This window comes from Stegostoma tigrinum, chromosome 25, assembly GCF_030684315.1.
Source record: "Stegostoma tigrinum isolate sSteTig4 chromosome 25, sSteTig4.hap1, whole genome shotgun sequence".
Taxonomy (NCBI): Eukaryota; Metazoa; Chordata; class Chondrichthyes; order Orectolobiformes; family Stegostomatidae; genus Stegostoma; species Stegostoma tigrinum.
This window is the reverse complement of record NC_081378.1, coordinates 23,510,027-23,528,455: the sequence shown is the minus strand read 5'-3', so window position 1 is coordinate 23,528,455 and position 18,429 is coordinate 23,510,027. Positions and strand designations below refer to the sequence as shown.

General features: G+C 38.4%; 1 protein-coding gene across 1 annotated transcript in view; it reads right to left on the bottom strand.

Moving 5' to 3' along the window:
- Window positions 1–18,429, bottom strand: part of reln (reelin) — a 363,171-nt gene that overhangs the window by 94,434 nt on the left and 250,308 nt on the right. Inside the window, exons 28-32 of the mRNA XM_048553828.2 lie at window positions 16,442–16,636; window positions 11,471–11,706; window positions 9,638–9,795; window positions 6,213–6,420; window positions 4,817–4,893 (exon numbers count right to left, since the gene is read on the bottom strand). Coding sequence (XP_048409785.2) covers window positions 4,817–4,893; window positions 6,213–6,420; window positions 9,638–9,795; window positions 11,471–11,706; window positions 16,442–16,636 — 874 coding nt within the window. The remainder of the gene's footprint in view (window positions 1–4,816; window positions 4,894–6,212; window positions 6,421–9,637; window positions 9,796–11,470; window positions 11,707–16,441; window positions 16,637–18,429) is intronic.

The window sequence follows — 18,429 nt, the reverse complement described above, 5'->3', positions numbered from 1 at the left end:
CTGAAAGAGCTTTATGAAGAAGATGGTAAGAGATCATCCCAGAAGCATTAATATTAGCAAATCAACTGTTTTGTTATGTACTTGAAAGAAACAAAGCAGGGACTAGATAAAGACATAATTTCTCTGTCTACTGCATACACAACAAAAATGTTGGTCTCTGTGTGCATTATGGAGAAGGTTTTTTTGATCTTTACTGGTCACCTGTGGTTTTTACAGCTAAAACAATGAAGAAATATATTTCAACTCAAGAAATTGTTACTATAATCTGTGTTTTTTTTGCACCAGGTATTTTTGTATCAGTACTGAGTGAAATAAAAAAACTTATGCTTAAAGCAGTATATGTAAATTCAGAATTCAGGAACATAGGAAGCAGGAACAAGAGTAGGCAATTCAGCTGTTTGAGAATACTCCACCATTTGATAAAATCATGGCTGATCTGACTGTGATCGCAATATGCCACCCATGAGCAGTGTGGGGCTTGGACGGGAACTTGCAGGTATTGATGTTCCTATGTATCAGCTGCCTTTGTCCATTTAGGCTGTGGAAGTTTCAACTTTGGAAGATACTACTGAAGGAGTCTGAGTGAGTTACTGCAGTGCATCCTGTTGATGGTATACACTGCTGTAACTGCGTGCCAGTGAAGAAAGGAGTGAATATAAAAGAGTGGGGTGTCATTCAAGTAAACTATTTTGTCCTGGATGATGCTGAGCTTCTTGAATGTCACTGGAGTAGCATCCAGGCAAGTGCAGATTATTCAACCACTCTCTTGACTTGTGCCTTGCACACGGTAGTCAGGCTTTGGGAAGACAGGAGGTGAGATACTCACTGCACGATACCTAGCCTCTGACCTGCTGTTTTAGGCACAGAGTTTATATTCCTGGTCCAATATCAAGGTGAAATTTTGTTCAGAATTTTAAAGAATCAGAGAAAAGGAAGGTGGAGAGATTTAAGAGAATTTCAGAGCTTAGCTCGAGAGGTAGCTGAAGACACAGCTGTCAAGAATTAAAATGGAGGGACGCTCAAGAGAATTACAGAAATGCAGACATTTTGGATAAAAGTGTAGCTGGTGCCATCAGTTAATATTAATGACAAAACCTGTTTAACTAACCTCTTAACTTTGTTTCTATGAGAGATCAGCTAACACATACTCTGCACTGTTATTATTTTCAGAGTTGACTCAGTTAAAGGTTGATGGGTTCATGCTTTATGTTGCTTTTGCTATTCTATTGAAAAACAGATTTGGTTATTTTATCTGCTCCGAAACATAATAATGTCCAAAGCTTTCACCCTGGAGAAATTTTGATTGCTACACAGGAATGGGGGAGGGGAAGACTTTACAAATAGCAGGTCCTAGTGTACCCTTGGAATGACCAATGTTGCTTTCAATCACAAAAGCATTTTCTGCAAAATTGTAAGCACAAATTCACGTTGAGAACCATAACTTGTTAGCTTGTTGACTTGCTTCAGTGGAGAGTACGGACTCTGTGAATCTACAAGAATTCAAAATTTGAATTCTCACAAAAGCATGGATGGACATGGATGAAAGCATTTTGAATAAATAAATGTTTTGTTTGATTTTATTTTTAAAAATGTTGCGATTTTTAAAAATTCCTACATTATGAATCTTATTCTACTTGTGAATCATTAATTTAATGGAGATCTAAATATAATGGTTAAGACTGTAGCAATTTCATTGGCTCCCCTTTCTTTAATTAATCTCCTCAGCCATGCCTAATGCTACAATCATGATTTCTTACTGCTTCAGCAGTTTGTCAGTCATTGGTTTCCTAACAGCTCTACATCCTCATCTCTGATTCATTTTGATTTTATGAATACAGAGTTTGAATCAACCAGCAATATGGAATATAATGTCCGACCCAAAAATATGCTGGGCCTGAAGATTCTGCACAGTTCTTAAACTGGATCGAATGAATCTGGCCACAGAGGGGAAGGAAAGGAATCTGGGTAGCAGCATAGTTTGTGTGTTTTTGGTCCTTCCTTATTGATCCCAAAAAGTGGAAAACAGCAGTTGGATAAAAGAGAAAACCTAACATATCAAAGATGATACATTTAAAATAACATTAAAAGGACGTCAATGAACACATCTCAACTGAACACATGTAAACAGTACAATCTTGAAAATCCATCTAGCAAACAAACATATCAACTAAAGAAAGCCTAAGCTTCAGGATGAACACAACAGGCCAAGCAGCATTAGAGGAGTAGGAAACCTGACGTTTTGGTTGAGACCCTTCTTCAGAAAATGTTTCAATCTGAAACATCAGCCTTCCTGCTCCTCTGATGCTGCTTGGCCTGCTGTGTTCATCCAGCTCTACACCTTGTTATCTCAGATTCTCCAGCATCTGCAGTTCCTACTATCCCCCTAAACTTCAGGAACTGGGTTTGGCACATAGCAAGAGACCTGCAAACATGGCACCTGTGGATGAACTTTACGTCTAAAAGAACAATTTGCACAACAGTTTGATAATACTACTGGAAAGTTTGACATTTCTGTGTTTATTAATTTGAATACTATGTTACTGAACCACTCTGCAAACAATGTGACAGGAAAAAAAATTTGGAAGGAAAATAAGTGATTTTGTTGGTTTGTCAGCTCTTTTAGTTTGCTGACAAACCAGCTTTATTGCAGCTATTTGGACTTAATAATCAATATTTTGATGCCACAATTTAGATGGCTGTACTTCTGAGATAAAATGTGACAGTGAATATTGGCAACATATTCAGCCATGAGTGGCTCACAGCTAAGTTAATCCAATCATCAATAACGCCTATGGTGTATGCCCATTCCAAAGCTCGTCACTGGATAACCATTAAGAGTGAGCATATTAGCTTATTTTTCTCTTCACTGATGTAGGGTGGATGGCATTGAATTAAAGCAGTCCAGCCATGTGAGCAAATACAATGCAGACCAAGACTTAATTTTGGATCTTCGTCAATTGGGTGTAGGGTAGGCAAATGGCCAAGTGGTATTATCACTGGACTGTTAATCCAGAGATCCAGATAACATTCTGGGGACCAGGCTTCAAATCCTACCTTGGCTGATTTGAACTCAGTAGGATATCTGGAATTAAGAATCTAATGATGACCATGAATCCATTGACGATTGTTGGAAAAACCCATCTGGTTCTTTAGGGAAGGAAACTGCCATCCTCCCCTGGTCTGGCTTACCTGTGGCTCCAGACCCACAGCAATGTGGTTGACTCTGAACTGCCCTCCAAGCAATTAGGAATTGGCAATAAATGCTGCCTGTTTGGCGATGCCCTCATCCCATTAAGAATAAAGGAATAAAGAGTTTGGTATGCCAAATGTACATCATACAGCATGGAAACAGGCCCTTCAGTCCAACTTGTCCATGCAGACAAAGTTTCCTAAACTGAACTAGTCCCACTTGCCTGCATTTGGCCCCAGTCCCTCTAAACCTTTCCTATTCATGTATCTATCCAAATATCCATTAAATGTTGCAACTGTACCTGCATCCACCACTTCCTCTGGCACTTCATTCCATATACAGATCATTCTCCGAGTGAAAAAGTTGCTGCTCAGGTCCGCTTTAAATCTCACCTTAAAAACATGCCCCTAGTTTTGAACTCCCCTACTCTAAGGAAAAGACCTTTGCTATTTACCTTTACCTATGCCTCTCATGATTTTATAAACCTCTGTAAGGTCACCTCTCAACCTCCTACCCTCCAGGGGAAAAAGGTCCCAGCCTGTCCTCATAAGTCAAAATCTCCAGTCCTGGCAATATCCTGGTAAATCTTTTCTTTACCATTCTCCAGTTTAATAATATCCTTCCTACAGCAGGACAACAGTATTCTAAAAGTGGCCTTAGCAACGTCCTGTACAAACTCGCCATGACATTCCAACTCCTGTACTCAAATGCCTGAGCAATGAAGGCAAGCATGCTAAATGCCTTCTTAACCACCCTGTCTACCTTTGACGCAACTTTCAAAGAACTATGTACCTGAACCCCAAGGTCTCCCTGTTGGACAACACTCCCTAGGACGCTACCATTAATTGTATAAGTCCTGCCTTTGCTTGTTTTACCAAAATGTGATACCTTATATTTATCCAAATTAAACTCCACCTGCCACTCCTCAGTCTTTTGGCACGAACGATCACAATCCCTTCGTAATCTGAAATAAGTTTCTTCAATGTTGATTATTCCTCTAATTTTGGTGTCATCTGCAAACTTACAGACCATCTCTCATAAACTCTCATCCAAATCATTTACATGAATTACAAACAAAAAAGGACCCCGCACCAATTCCTGTGGAACAATGCTGGTCATAGGCCTCGAGTCCAAAAAAACCCCTCTACCACCACCCTTTCTCTCCTACTATCAATCCAATTTTGTATCTAATTGGCAAGCTCTGCCCGAATCCCATGTGATCCAACTTTACTAATTAGTCTATCATGTGGAACATTGTGAAAGGTTTTAGTAAAGTCCATATATCCTTAAATGCAATCAAGTTTGTGAGATATGATTTCCCGTGCACAAAGCCATGCTGACTATCCCCAGTCAGACACTGCTTCTCCAAATGTATGTAAATCTTATTTCATGGAATCCCCTCCAACAACTAAGCCACCACTGATGTCAGACTCACAGCTTTTAGGCTTCTCCCTCCAACCTTTCTTAAATAAATGGAAGTTCAATTTAATATTTTTGGACTATACATGCAAACAAGAGTGATGACAATGCGGACTCTGTCCATTATAGCAGTAACAATAAAATAAACATGCAATTAAACAAAATTGAAAGGATCAGATTTTAACAAATACTTCAGACTCCAATCACCTTCATTTCTAGCTCTTGGTTTGCTGCAAGATGACCCAAGGGTTTTGCTTCCAATTCGGATGTAAAATTGAACCAACCTATACGCGAGACAAAGATTATAATGTTAATTGGAGGAAGGCACTACCAAGTGACTTATTGGCAAAAAAAAACTTAAAACAACAAACAGACTAACTGACTATATTATGGGCAAATCATAAAGTCAAATATGACAGAATTGGCAATAATAATTTGATAACCTAATTCAACCATAACAAGCTGTGAAATTACATTCTAGAAATCATGACCATGTGCATTGAGGGGGTGGAGTGGGGTGTGGATTATCATCATACCAGCTCAGCAAAAACTGGGACAGTGATCAGTTAAAATTTCCTGAGTAATGTCCCTGCTGTTTCCCCACCTGGACCTGAGCAGGTGGGAAAGGCACTGCCTGTGGCTGATGGGCCTTTCTCTACTTGTACAGATTGTTAGGTAATGCAGCAGGAAAGCTGCTGCGGCTCAGAAATGAACTTGAGCATTGTCAGCCCTTAGTACAAGGTATCCAGAACTCAGCACTGTGTGAGAACATTTCTGGGAGAGGAAGTAGTGATGATGGTGGGAACAAGATAAAATCACACTGGGAAGCTGTACTGTAATGTTCTTCTGAAATGGGTATTCGAGCACATGCTAGAACAGACTAGCAGAATCTTCATTCCAGATATAAGTACCATTTTTGAAAAAAAAACTTGTTTGAACTTGTTATGACACTTCTGTGGCATTTGGGGCTTGAACCCAGGCTGGCTTGTCCACAGCTTGGAACACTACCCCCACATCACAAGACCTTCTATTCTTATGTGTATGCCATGTTTCTGGCTAACCTGTCTTAACATGCCATTGGATGATAAAACTTCTGCAACTAACAGACCTGTCAATTCTCTGTGAAATGATACCAATCATTCATTAGTAGATGTAAACTTATTACCAGTGTCATTTTAAAAATGGGATACCCAACATATTGGATTTTTAATTAGGTTTGAATATCATAAGGGCAAGTCCTTCCAAGTCTAAATTTCACATTTAGAACTTCAAATTTGTTTGGATTAGTATTTCCTGATGGTAACTAGACTGAGAAGCAATGTCAGCCGTGGCTGCGCTCGTATCAAATACAACAGAAGTGATAACTGCTTATCTGAATTGACCAGAACTGAGTACATTCAGAGGTTCAACTAACTCAATTTGGATTTGCAGACAATCTGTAGACTGCTTTATGAGACAAAAATATGGTTGAGCTTTTTAAAATAATGGATAAACAATTATATTCATACAGTATTTTCATGAAATACAGTGTACTCACAAAATGCTAACCAAGAACTCTTAATGTGAAATTGTTCTGCAACAAATGTCAAATGTTGCTTTTAACCTGATGTTTGTTGTGTCAAGACTGACAGTTCTGGCCTCTCTTCCCCCAGGGCCATTGAAGTAGAGGGATTTCCCATCATTCAGTATCCCGCAGCCTATGCCAGTCTGTCCTCCTGTAACCTTGAACCAGAGAGGGTTGAGCTTATCCTCAAAGCGATCAGTCATTTCACTGGGGTTTGATGTGTTCGGCACACAAGTTCCCTCTTCAACTACAAGAGAATGGAGCCATGCATCATCAGTAGAAACAGGTTTCTGTATTAAACATTTTTAATTAAAGTTGGGTATCATTTCTACTAACTAAGTTGGAAACAGAAACACAAAGGAAAAGAAAGAATTGAACTGGTTTGGGAAATACGTACTGCTAAAACACACACACTTAAAATCAAGGTGAGGTTACAATTTATAACTCATGGATTCTTTTTCTCCTCCACTATGTCTGCACAAAATGAGAATTTAAAATACTCTGCAGAAATTTGTCCTGTTGTGTGATTAATTAAAACTAGTAAATGTACCCAGTGCATTGAAGGGGACATACTAAGTCCTGGTTGTTGAGTTGATTATTTTGAGATTCTTGTAAAATTCAGTAAAGGTGGAAGTACCATCAGAACAGTGTCATAAAGCTCCTTTTATTTTAAATTAATGAGCTGGAGGTATTCATCTTAAAAGAGAAATGTACAGAGTTTTAATAATCATTCACCTAACTTAACTAACATTGCAGCACACAGTTCATTAACAAGCCTTTACATGTTAGTGTTCTGGCCATTACCTTCCTGGCGATTGACAACATGCTAACACTGAAAGACACTGATCATATTCAATCACTGGGTAGGATTTTCATTCAGCTTGAGAATGGTTGGCAATCCAGTGTTGAATAACTCACCTCCTAACTCTTCAAAGCCTGTTCAACATCTACAGGCACCAGTCAGAGGTGTGATGCAATACACCCCACTTGCCTGGAAGCGTGCAGCTCCAACAACACTCAAGACGCTCAAAACCAGCCGCAACAAAGCAGCTCACTTGATTGGCACTAAATTCAGAAATATTCATTCCCACCAATACCAACGCTCAGTGGCAGCAGTGTGTACCATCGACAAGATACACTGCAGAAATCCATCCAGGCCCCTTAAACCTTAGCACTTTCCAAGCTCCCAACATCCTTCATCTAGAAGGCCAAGGATAGCAAATACATGGGAACACTACCACCTGCAGCTTCCCTTCCAAGCCACATCATCCTGACATGAAAATACATTGCTGCATCTTCACTGTCACTGGTCAAAGTCCTGGACCTCATTCCCTAACAGCGTTATAAGTCTACCTACATGAAATGCACTGCAACAGTTCAATAAGGTAGCTTAATACCACCTTCTCAACGAAAATTAGGGATGAACAATAGGTTCTGGCTCAGACAGTGAAGTGCATATCTTAAAAAGAAACAAAATCTACAATTTTCACCCCAAATCCAACTTTTGATCAGTGATCGCCCAGAAAAGAACACATTTTAATCTGCAATGTGGCTCCTCAGTTGTTTCCTGTAAATTTCACATGATGAGGCATTTCACATCTTTTTAAATTGCACACCTTAGTAGAATACATAGAACGTGACATTCATTCTAGGAGCAAGCATAAAATGACGAAAACACAGGGGTACCTTATCTTATACTTTGCTCAATGTTGAAAGGAGCAGCTTGAGAGTACACCTCTTTCCCAATTTGGTATTCTTGTTTTGGACTACTACCCTGTGCACTGGAATCCTGCATCTCAAACATCTTGTTACAGTAAGTAAAGTATGATTCAAAGCTTAACCTTATCAGCCACATATATATCTGAATAATAGGCAAAGCAGTCTCAGATGAGGTCAGATGCACAATTTAACATGGCAAGCAAAAGGTTGCTGTCTGAGAAAAAGTGCTGTGCTATTAGTTTCATGAAAAACATCATCTCATTGTCTGGATGTGAATTCTAATTCAACTGCATTGAACACTATGAAGCTCTGGTATTTGGACAATAGACAAGAACTAAACTCACCACAGAAAATGAAGTCTTCTATATTTCAAACAATAATAAACCTTCAAACAACATAGTAAGTATTCATAACAATCAGTCAACCTCTGTCACAGAAAATAACCTCAATGTAGAGTCTTATTCCATCAGGTTTTAATTGCTTTTGCTGAAAAGAATCTTTTTTAAAACAAAATGTTGTCGTCTTTTTCTCTCCCTTAATCCAGTCTGTCTTCTCTTCACTTTTTTTTGGCATATCTGATTTAACATTCAATTCACCCAGCTAATTTACCTTTTCCTAGTTCAGAACATGCATTGTTAATTTCACAATTTTATCAGTGTGATTGATTAAGGCTGTACAAAGTTGTTTGAACAAAATCAGAAATTACTGGAAAAACTCAGCAGGTTTGGGAGCATTTGCAGAGAGAAAACAGAGTTAACTGATGAACAGCTTTGAAGAAGGGTGACTGGAGCTGAAATGTTAACACTGCTTTCTCTCCTCAGATGCTGCCCGACATGCTGAGTTTTCACACCAATTTGCTTCAAATTTCCATGACCTGCAGTTTACTCAAATCTCAGATGCCCCACTGACGTGCCACTTCGGTCTCACACTTACAGCAACTTGCAGTGCAAAAAATTGGCAACATTTAATGTAAAAGATAAACATTAACTAAATGTGGATGCCATTCATTGCAACTTTTGGGCCATTGTATTCTGCAAACTTAAAAAGAAACACATCTAGATTTTATGCGACTGTCATTGTTTTGGATTGCATTTTGATCATATTAAAAGTAACTTATTGCCTAAATAATAAAAGGGAATGGCAGCTTTAATAGAAAAGACCAGCTAAAATTCTATTTCTTAATGTTTTACCTTCATTAACAACTTTCCCCTCTGAAGTAATTTGATTGTATTCTTTACATGAGTTACAATGCTTGGCATTACTACAGGTTTCATGAACGTTTTTCAATCCTCTTGATGACACTCATTCCTGAAATAATTCCTCAGGGGAAAGAATCATCCTCTGAGAAATGTCATTGCTTGTTTTGGATATTTTTGTCCTGACCAAGCAGAAACGTCTACCCTACATGTAGCTGTATCCCTAACATCTGGCAATGATTAAAATCGTGAGATCATTGCTGTAAATACGAACATACAAACTCGAAGCAGCAGTAGACTATTGGGCCACGTGAGCCTGCTCCACTGTTAACTTCTCCTTTAACAATAACAAATGAGTTTGCCTTCACTATATTCTGAGGGAGAGAGTTCCAAAGTAATAAAATCCTCAGAGAGAAAGAAAACTCTCATCTCTCCCCTGAAAGGGTGAGTCCTAACTTTGAAACAGTGGTCCCCATTTCCGGACTCACCCATCAAAACCAAAACATTCACACTTTAGTTCAAACAAACAGCTTTTAGACGCAAGCTTACCGATATAGCCTATATCACAGAAGCAGACACCTGAGATGCAGTCACCATGCCCACTGCAATAGTTGGAACAGGGCTCAGAGATGTAAACTTCATCTAAACCAAATGCAGGTGCATTCTTGTGGACACTGGTCTCCTGAAACCAGCGGAATCGAGTCTTACTGTAATTCAACAAAACAGTGAAAAAAGCTGAACAAGTGCAATGTAGTCACAAATATTTAATAATTATTGCCGGAGTAGTAAGAATGTTGTTGTGGTTTATCAGGAGCTTATAGTTCAATATTATTCCATGATAGAGGAATTAACATTGTAGGTGTTAGTTTCTTGCTCAAAATGAAAATTCCTCTGCAGGTCCTTCAGTCTTACATGCTATAACACATGGACTAACAGGTGTCCACGTGTAAATCCTTGGTAATGCGCCTTCTAAGCAGCAGGCTGCATACATGACCTTGCCCAAGGCTTTCCTACATTTTATACACTGCTGACTGCAGAGATGGAGAGAGAGGCAGCAAAGCTTGTCTTTTTTTCCCAGCAGATTATAACCAAAGGAGTGGTTGCTTTTCCTCCAGAGGCCTCGAACCAGACTGGGGTTTTAACCTCACTTCCCAACTGTCATTTGCAAGTTTCAATCAAACAGGCAGTGTTTGCCTCTTTAGTTGCATGACAACCGTTCAAGCCTGGTTTTGAAGCATTTTCAACAAGTTCTGTTTAAGCATTCAGATTGTGTTTTTAAATAGGACTTTAAATGCATTACCCCACCAACACATTCAGGTAAACATAAAATGTTTCATGGCAGTATTCAAAGAACAACAAGGAGTTCACCTGATCTATATTCATCATTAAGCCAGTACAATTTACCTGGTCATTAATCTCATTGCCATTTTTGGGACCATACAGTATAAAAATTGGTTGCCACCACAGCTCCCTTCCCACTTGTGATGAAGTGAACATGGACAGAAAGGTATTATTCTGTTTCTTGCCCTACTTTCTGAACTAAGAAACCAAAATTGCATGAATGTACACTTAAACGCAGGAATAGAATTAAAATAATTCAAAATTCAGAAAAAAATTCTTTCAGTGTGTTACTGGCATTAAAAGTAATTAATTTTTAAATGCATTTAAATGTAGATCACTTTAAAAAGTTTGAAAGTTTAGCTTCACCTCAGGTGAAATGGTTACAAAAGCAAAGTGTTGTCAGGAGAGGAGCTGCAGGTAGTTTCAGACCACCAGGTGTTTGATTCATTTTCAATTTGGTACAGAGTCTTACAGTAAAATTTCCCCACCATATGCTGAAAATCAGCATGTCACAATGTAGTGGTTCTTTAACAAAAATCTCCTGCTCCATTTTAAAGTGAGAGGACAATTTCCAAGGATTGCATTAAAAAAAACATTTTATCTTTTTCATTCCTCTTGGAACCTGCGTTCACTAACTGCATCAATTTTTATCCAAACAGTGATACCCGAACAAGACATTGATTTCGTTCATAAATAAGAATACTCTAACTAGCAGAGAAGATTTTATTTAAAGCACAGTGAGGAGGGATCAACTATTCACTTTTAATGCTATAGTGAGCTCCTTTCTCCATTAGTGATCATCAGTTAAATTTTATTTATGTTGGCTGTTGATTTTAATGTAAAATTACATTGAATTTTTGACAAAAAAGCAGGCCATTGAGCCCAATGATTCCTTGACACAATCCCCCATCCATCCATCTAACTATGCAAGCATAACAATAAATTCCTGTCTCTCTCATGTGTTTTTCTGGCTTCCTGTCAAACGCTGCTCACTTCATTTACTCTCTGCGTTAGCTGAAAAATAACATTTCTCACACAAACCTGGATGTGACAGATCTCGGGATAACAATTGTGACTCTTGTCCATGTTTCAAAATCTCCTGTGTAGAAAATTGTTGACTCTCTCAGTTCTCTCGAGCTTCCCTCGCAGCCTTTGACCCCAGGACTTGCTGGGTAGCAACCTTCTTTTACCAATGACCAAGATCTGCCAGCATTATGAGAATATTGAAGGAGGACAGGGGCGGTGCTACTGAACTGACACTCACATCCGATGTTCAACTGGAAGGATCCAAATATGGAAAGTTAAAATAATTTTGAACAATAAGTCTTAAAATGTCATAGGAGAGTCATGTAACTGTATGTACACATAACAAAGGGAGCAAAGTAACTCGTTGTACAATATGTCAATAGCTGTAAAACTTCTGCAAAGTTAGTGCCAGGTACACTCTCTCATTTTGAAATGATAAAATATCCAGTTCCATCAAATTTCGGCCTGCTTAACCTTCTGATTGTAACAAGGGAATATGAGTGAAACACCTGTATCGTGTGTGTGTGTGTGTGTGTGTGTGTGTGTGTGTGTGTGTGTGTGTGTGTGTGTGTGTGTGTGTGTGTGTGTGTGTGTGTGTGTGTGTGTGTGTGTATAGATGGCACTAGCACTGCTACAATCACATTCTTCCCATGTCTGGGTGCTCCTGTTTCCTCCCACAGTCCAAAGTGAGCAGGATTTAAAGACAGGGTGGGTCTAGGTGGGATGCTATTCAGAGGGTTGGCGTGGACTCGTATGGGTTGAATGGCCTGCTTTCACACTGTAGAAATTTTATGACAAGCCTGCAGACCCATGAAGGATGAATCATGCATGTAATCATTTCTTCAATGTTTATTGAAGTCAAAGTGGTGCTACAAGAGATTTGTCTGAGAGGATTTTCCTTTTATTTGATTTCACTGCACCGTATCATTGCAGCTCACCCTTCAAGAAAGTCAGTTAAAGTTCAAGGCCCAACAAAAGAGCTATGTAAATAAAGTGACTTTCACAAACACAGGATGTGCCTTAATGAATTCATAGTTAATAAAGTGTTGTAACTTTGTGCAGATTGAGGAGCATGGTCCCACAGACCACAATCAGATGAATAATTGGTATGTTTTATTGCAAAATTAATTGAAGAATTCATGCTGGAGTGACACTGAAAGGTTCCACTGGATTTTTTTCCTTGAGGGGACAGATGAGACTATAGTTTCCTGACTCATCCAAATTACGGCACTACTGACAACAACACTTTCCCTGTGTTGCATGAACAAATATTTAATGGACTGATTTTTGATGCCACGAATCTCTGCCCTAGGCAAAAGGGCCACTGCCAAGCCAAGCCAAGGCTAATACAAAGATGGCAGTTTCTGCCCTTCAATGGACTATCTACATATTGGGGCCTTACATTAGGGTTCAAACCTCTGCTTTGGTTGGTTTTTTTCCTTGAAGTGCCTTGAAATTTACCTGCCTCCCTTTGAAAACATGTTGCAATGTTGGCTGATGGTCATGGTGCTGTGAAAAGGAAACAATCCCTCAGATGTTTCTCATGGAGCTCCCCCTTGACTTCAGTAGGTATTCAGGAGGGCTGTACTTTATTGGGCTGGATATACATAACTGCTCAATTAGTGCCCCTTTCTCTTCACTTTTGTCTGGTCTTTTAAAATTCTGGTTCCTTTGGTCTCGGAAAACGCTGCTTGGTGAGTATTTTTTGAAATGTTTTGCTCTTTAAAATCTGTGTAAATCTTTCCAATTCACCAGTTTATCAAGTGGTGACTGTGCTCACAGGACAGGGTCTCAGAAACCAAAAGAGGGGTTAAAGACACAAAAAGAATTAAATATAAAATAAAATAATGAAGCTAACATCTTGTCTGTGTGCTGGCACAAGCACTGAGGACCTATTATATCTTCAAAGTTAATATTTGGAGTTCTAAGGTTGCACATAAAACTATTCTGATTTGAGGAGGTAGGGCATGCCAAATAAGCACACCAGGAAGAGAGTGGTGACAAAATAAAAGATAATAATTAAAATAAGCAGTGCTCTGAGCTCATTTCCCAAAATATTGCAGGCTAGAAATTAACACATGAACACAAAATGCATTGAGTGACAATCTTCTACCACTATATTAATGGGCATGTTAACTTATTTATTAAAAAGGTTAGAAAACATTATTTAACTATTGGGTAGAGGCAAGTCAATGAAAAAATTAATCATTAATTTGCTACTATTTCCCTTAATTCAAAATGTAGGAGTTCAACCCTTTAAATATTGTTTGCATAGAAAATGTACTTTGGAAGACATAATATATTATCTTTGTAAAATATAAATTATGAATTGTGAGGAGGTTCCTGATGGCTTGTGATCACTGATTGAAACAATGTTTCAACAATTACTGTAATATACAGCCGAAATGTGCTTTCCATCATCTTTACTGTTCTTCTTGCTCGTTAATTGCAGTTTGCTTAAGACTGCATTGAAAAAACATCAACATTTGTGTAATGAAATTACTTTCCCTCTCTCTCTTGATGCATCACTGGTCTAAGAGGCACCATGAGGTGAAAATCTAGCAAGATGGAATAATCCAAAGGGTTTACTTTATTGCTTGGAATCTCAAGCTGTAATTCTGAACCTTAGGGAAAACTGATCTATGCTAATGAATCAGCTAGTAACCTCTGAAACATTTTATTATTTTACAAGCTTTCAATTATTCAGTTCCCACCTACTATAAATTGATCAGAGTGTCTTATATGGTTCATTATTAGTTTTAAATTACAAGTACATGGCAAAGATTTCATTATTGCAGCAGTTTAAAAAAATCAGACTGAGATACAGAACTCCTTCTGCCACTCTATCTAATTAATAAAGACAATCTGACAGACTTTGAAGTACTATTACTCACTATGACAATTCTGGTCAAAAGTAATTTTGTTAGTAAAGCATCCTCCGATTTTAATTACATCTTCCCGCCCTGTTCCAATAAACATCTATTTCCTTCTAATGCACATGAGCACTAAATGCATCATTATATCGGTTTAAACTATTCCATAAGGCAATGAATGTTACAATTTCAGTCTTTTTATAAAAACATTTCTTCTGAATTATTTGCTGTTGATCCCTGATGGGGATCAAGAGTTACAGGGAGAAAGTGGGGGAATGGGGTTGAGAAACTTATCAGCCATGATTGAATGGTGGAAAAGACTTGATGGGCTGAATGGCCTACTTTCTGCTCCTATGTCTTAATGTCTTATTTATACCTTCTTCTAGATTTACCGTAACTGAAAACAGCTAATGCAAATCAAGCCTAATAACCCTTGTCAGAATTAGAAATATATTCACAAGGTCCCTCTTAATTTTCTCTTTTCAGAGCAAGGACCCCTGACTGTTTAATCATTCTGGATAGTCACATCCATCCAGTTTTGGTAGGAGCCTTGTAAATCTGTGTTTTCCTTTCCTCAATACTTCAATTGTCTTGGTGTAACAAAGGACTCAGCCTACACACAACTTTCCAAGCGTGTTTTTTTTATTCATTCATGGGATATGGGTGCTAAAGGTTAGGCCAGCATTTCTTCCCCAACCTAAGCATCCTTGAGAACCTGTTATCTTGAGCCATCGCATTCCCCATAGCGTAGGGACATCTGTTTCAGCTTTCTGACCCAGCAACAGTGAAGGAATGGCAATACAGTTCCAAGCCATGATGTTGTGTGGCTTGGAGAGCAACTTACAGGCACTGGTGTTCTCATGCATCTCCTGCCCTTGACCTTGCTTTATGTGGTGCAGACTGAGACTTGGAAGGTGCTTTATGTGTTTTACATCTTGTGATATTAGGACAAAATTCCTTGGTCTCCTAATTTGCTCATTTTGAATAAAACAGATTAAAACCTCTGTTAAAACATCACAAAAAACAAATTTCATGCAAAAACATTGTATTTGTTGTGAATACTGCAACATAATTCAATCTTACTCAGTTTTGTCAGACATTAACATAATGTTGATTAGACACGGTTTCTCCTGGCTTCAGATGTACTGTCACTGTAGAAAACATTTGGCTCAGAAAATATATTGGATTTACTGTAGCAGAATAGAGCAAGAGCCTGAAAAATCTAATCCTTTTCTTAGCTTAATGGGGGATGAAAAACATTGCAAATTTGAAGATTTGATTATTTTGAAGAGAGATTCTCTTTGTATTTTGTCCAGCATTACTAGCTCACCCAATACCACTAAAATAACAGACATATTGTTCATTAATGTTAATTGTTGCTTGTGGGATCTTATAGTGCTCAAGCCATGTTTTGCCACACAGTACTTCAAACAAAATTCATTTGAACTATTTTAAGACATTTGACAGCAAACAAAAATGCTTTATACATGGAATCTGACAATGATACCACACAGAGGGAAGCCACAAGGCTCCTTGTGCCTTTTCTGGCTTTTTGGTAGAAATATTCAACTAATTTTTCTCACCTGTCCTTTTTCTAATCAAACTTCAAGGGTCTGTCCATGTACACATAAGTTCTTTCTTAATTTAGCCAACTACAGGCTAAATTGCCTCCCTCCCCACCGGAGAAACACATTTATTTAGCTGATAAGTGAAAGTCATAAAATTATGAGACATGAACTAAAACAATATCAATCTTTCTATTTTGCTTGTACTCCCTCTTTTGCTCTGTATGCTCTTCGCACTCCTCTTTTCATCATCAAATGTTGCTTTGTATCTGCTTTTTCTTCCACTCTTTCTCATCCTGGTCTTCCCAAAAGTCTATTCTTCTGTTTGTGCCTAATGGTGTTTAGATGCAGCTTTCACATTTTCTGACAAACAGTGACATACTGAATAATGAAGGTGTACAGAAATGATTCAAATGTGACCAAATGGAAATAAGAAGCCCCACTGAGCTGGTGGAGAGGGAAGGTATCAAAACATCCAGGATGGTAATGAGGGAGTGGAAGGGGCCTGTGCATTGGAAAATGCAGAGCTTCCAACACAAAATGAATACCTTGAACTGAAGTAAATATCCAGGTTTGAGAGTCAGGTCCCGTGTCACAGCAACCCGATCGCCATCCGATTTCCCGAACACCATGGCTGAGGGGGTCATAGAACAGAAAGTCTCATTGCCACCCATTCCCTCATTAGCTAGCATCAGCCAAATGCTCAGCTGACTCAGTGGTATATCATAGGAAGGTGTGTAATCCTGAAATCCAAGTGAGAAACAAAGAATATATTAAATCATACACAGCAGCCCTTTATATTCCACAAAATACAATGCAGAAATAAGAACTTGTATGAGTATATGTTATTGCTGCCACAAAAAAGGAGCTGTGTTTTAAAGTTAAAGGAGAGCTGTCAACACATTTCAGAGTTTGCGGTTTAATGGTTTATTTGCTTAGAAATGAGAGTTTAGATGATCCTTTTTATGTTGGTAACATTGCAGCAATGTTCCAATTAAGCAACTGGCTTGGTTCAAAATTCAGTACTCAGTCTGCAAAGTGGAGCTTGTAAGCCAGCAGTGAGCTGATTAATGTAAAGTTGCTTTCAAATGCAATAAATCCTGTTGAGTTACCATTTGATGCTGTATTATTAGGAATTTGAAACCAGATAATATTAGGATAACACATGTGGAATAGATAGATAAGCTTCTTACTGCACTATTTATAACTGTTTCATACTCAATGTGCAATGGAACAGATGTACAAGTGGGCTAAGGGCATTCTCGCAAGGCATTTTTGAACACCCATCTCTAGTAAATATATCTGAATGTCACCATTTGTATACTGTAAAAAGCAGAATGCAGTGTTATCTTTGAAAATGTGGATTTTCACTGACAAAAATCCGTACTGCAGACAACCATCAAGTTACTGGGGTCTTCAATGTGCCTCTTCTATGGACACAAATATTTCTGCCTTCAAGGCACTCTCTGGTTTGGATAATGATACTTTAAATGTATTTTTAAAATGCTCCTGACAGCAGACACATTCAAAAATTTGATTAACTTCAGGAAGAAAAATCAAAAGTGAAGTCAGGCTTTCTTAAATCACCAATGATAAGTGCCATAAATGCTGGTGTTTAAAACAGAGCTTCTTAAAGTTTGGGAAGTCTGTAATATATCAGACTACAGAAAGGCTAATAGCAACATAAACAGGGAAAAAGCAATACAGTAGTACAAGAGGTCCCTAATCTCTGCGTCCTGAGTAAGATCTTTTTACCTGCTCTCAAAAAGAAACCACCATGCAGTGAATAGATTTTTTTAATGAATTGTGTGATGGAACAGCAGCAACAACTGGATGATTTATTATGTTGCTGGGCCAATTATTATAACTTCAGTCTGTTCTGCATGATGATTTGTATAAATTCAAGTTAGTATCCTTCATAGTCAAAGTAATGGGCGACAGTTTTGAGGAATGAAACAGTTTCCACTTCTGACAGTCAACACTTTTACTGAGCATGTATATTATGAATAGCAGTGACACTCTGCCTCATCTGTAGAAAGAATGCCCCCAATGCATTGCTATGGTATTCTGCTACCATATTGGTAAACATAGATTATCAAATTCTAACTTCTGTCATCTGATTTTTATCACTTGTGACTTTTCATTGACCAATTTTTTTCTTTAATTCATTCTTGGGTTGTGGACATGGATGGCAGAATTCCATGGTAGTGAACTGCTGCAGTCTTTGGGGTATAAGTTCACCTTCAGTGCTGTTAAGGAGGGAGCTCAGGGATTTTGACCCAGTGACAGTGAAGGAATGGCGATATATTTCCACATCAGGATAGTATGTAGATTGATGGGGAACATGCTGTGGTGGCATTCCCATTTACCTGCTACCTTGTGCTTTTGGTGATACAGGTCATGGGTTTGGAAATCGCTGTTGGAGGAGCCTTGATGACTTTGCTGTTGCAATGAATCTTGTAGATGATACAAAATGATGCCTTTGTGCATCAGTGGTGAAGGGATTTAATGTGGAATGTGGTGGATGGCATACCAA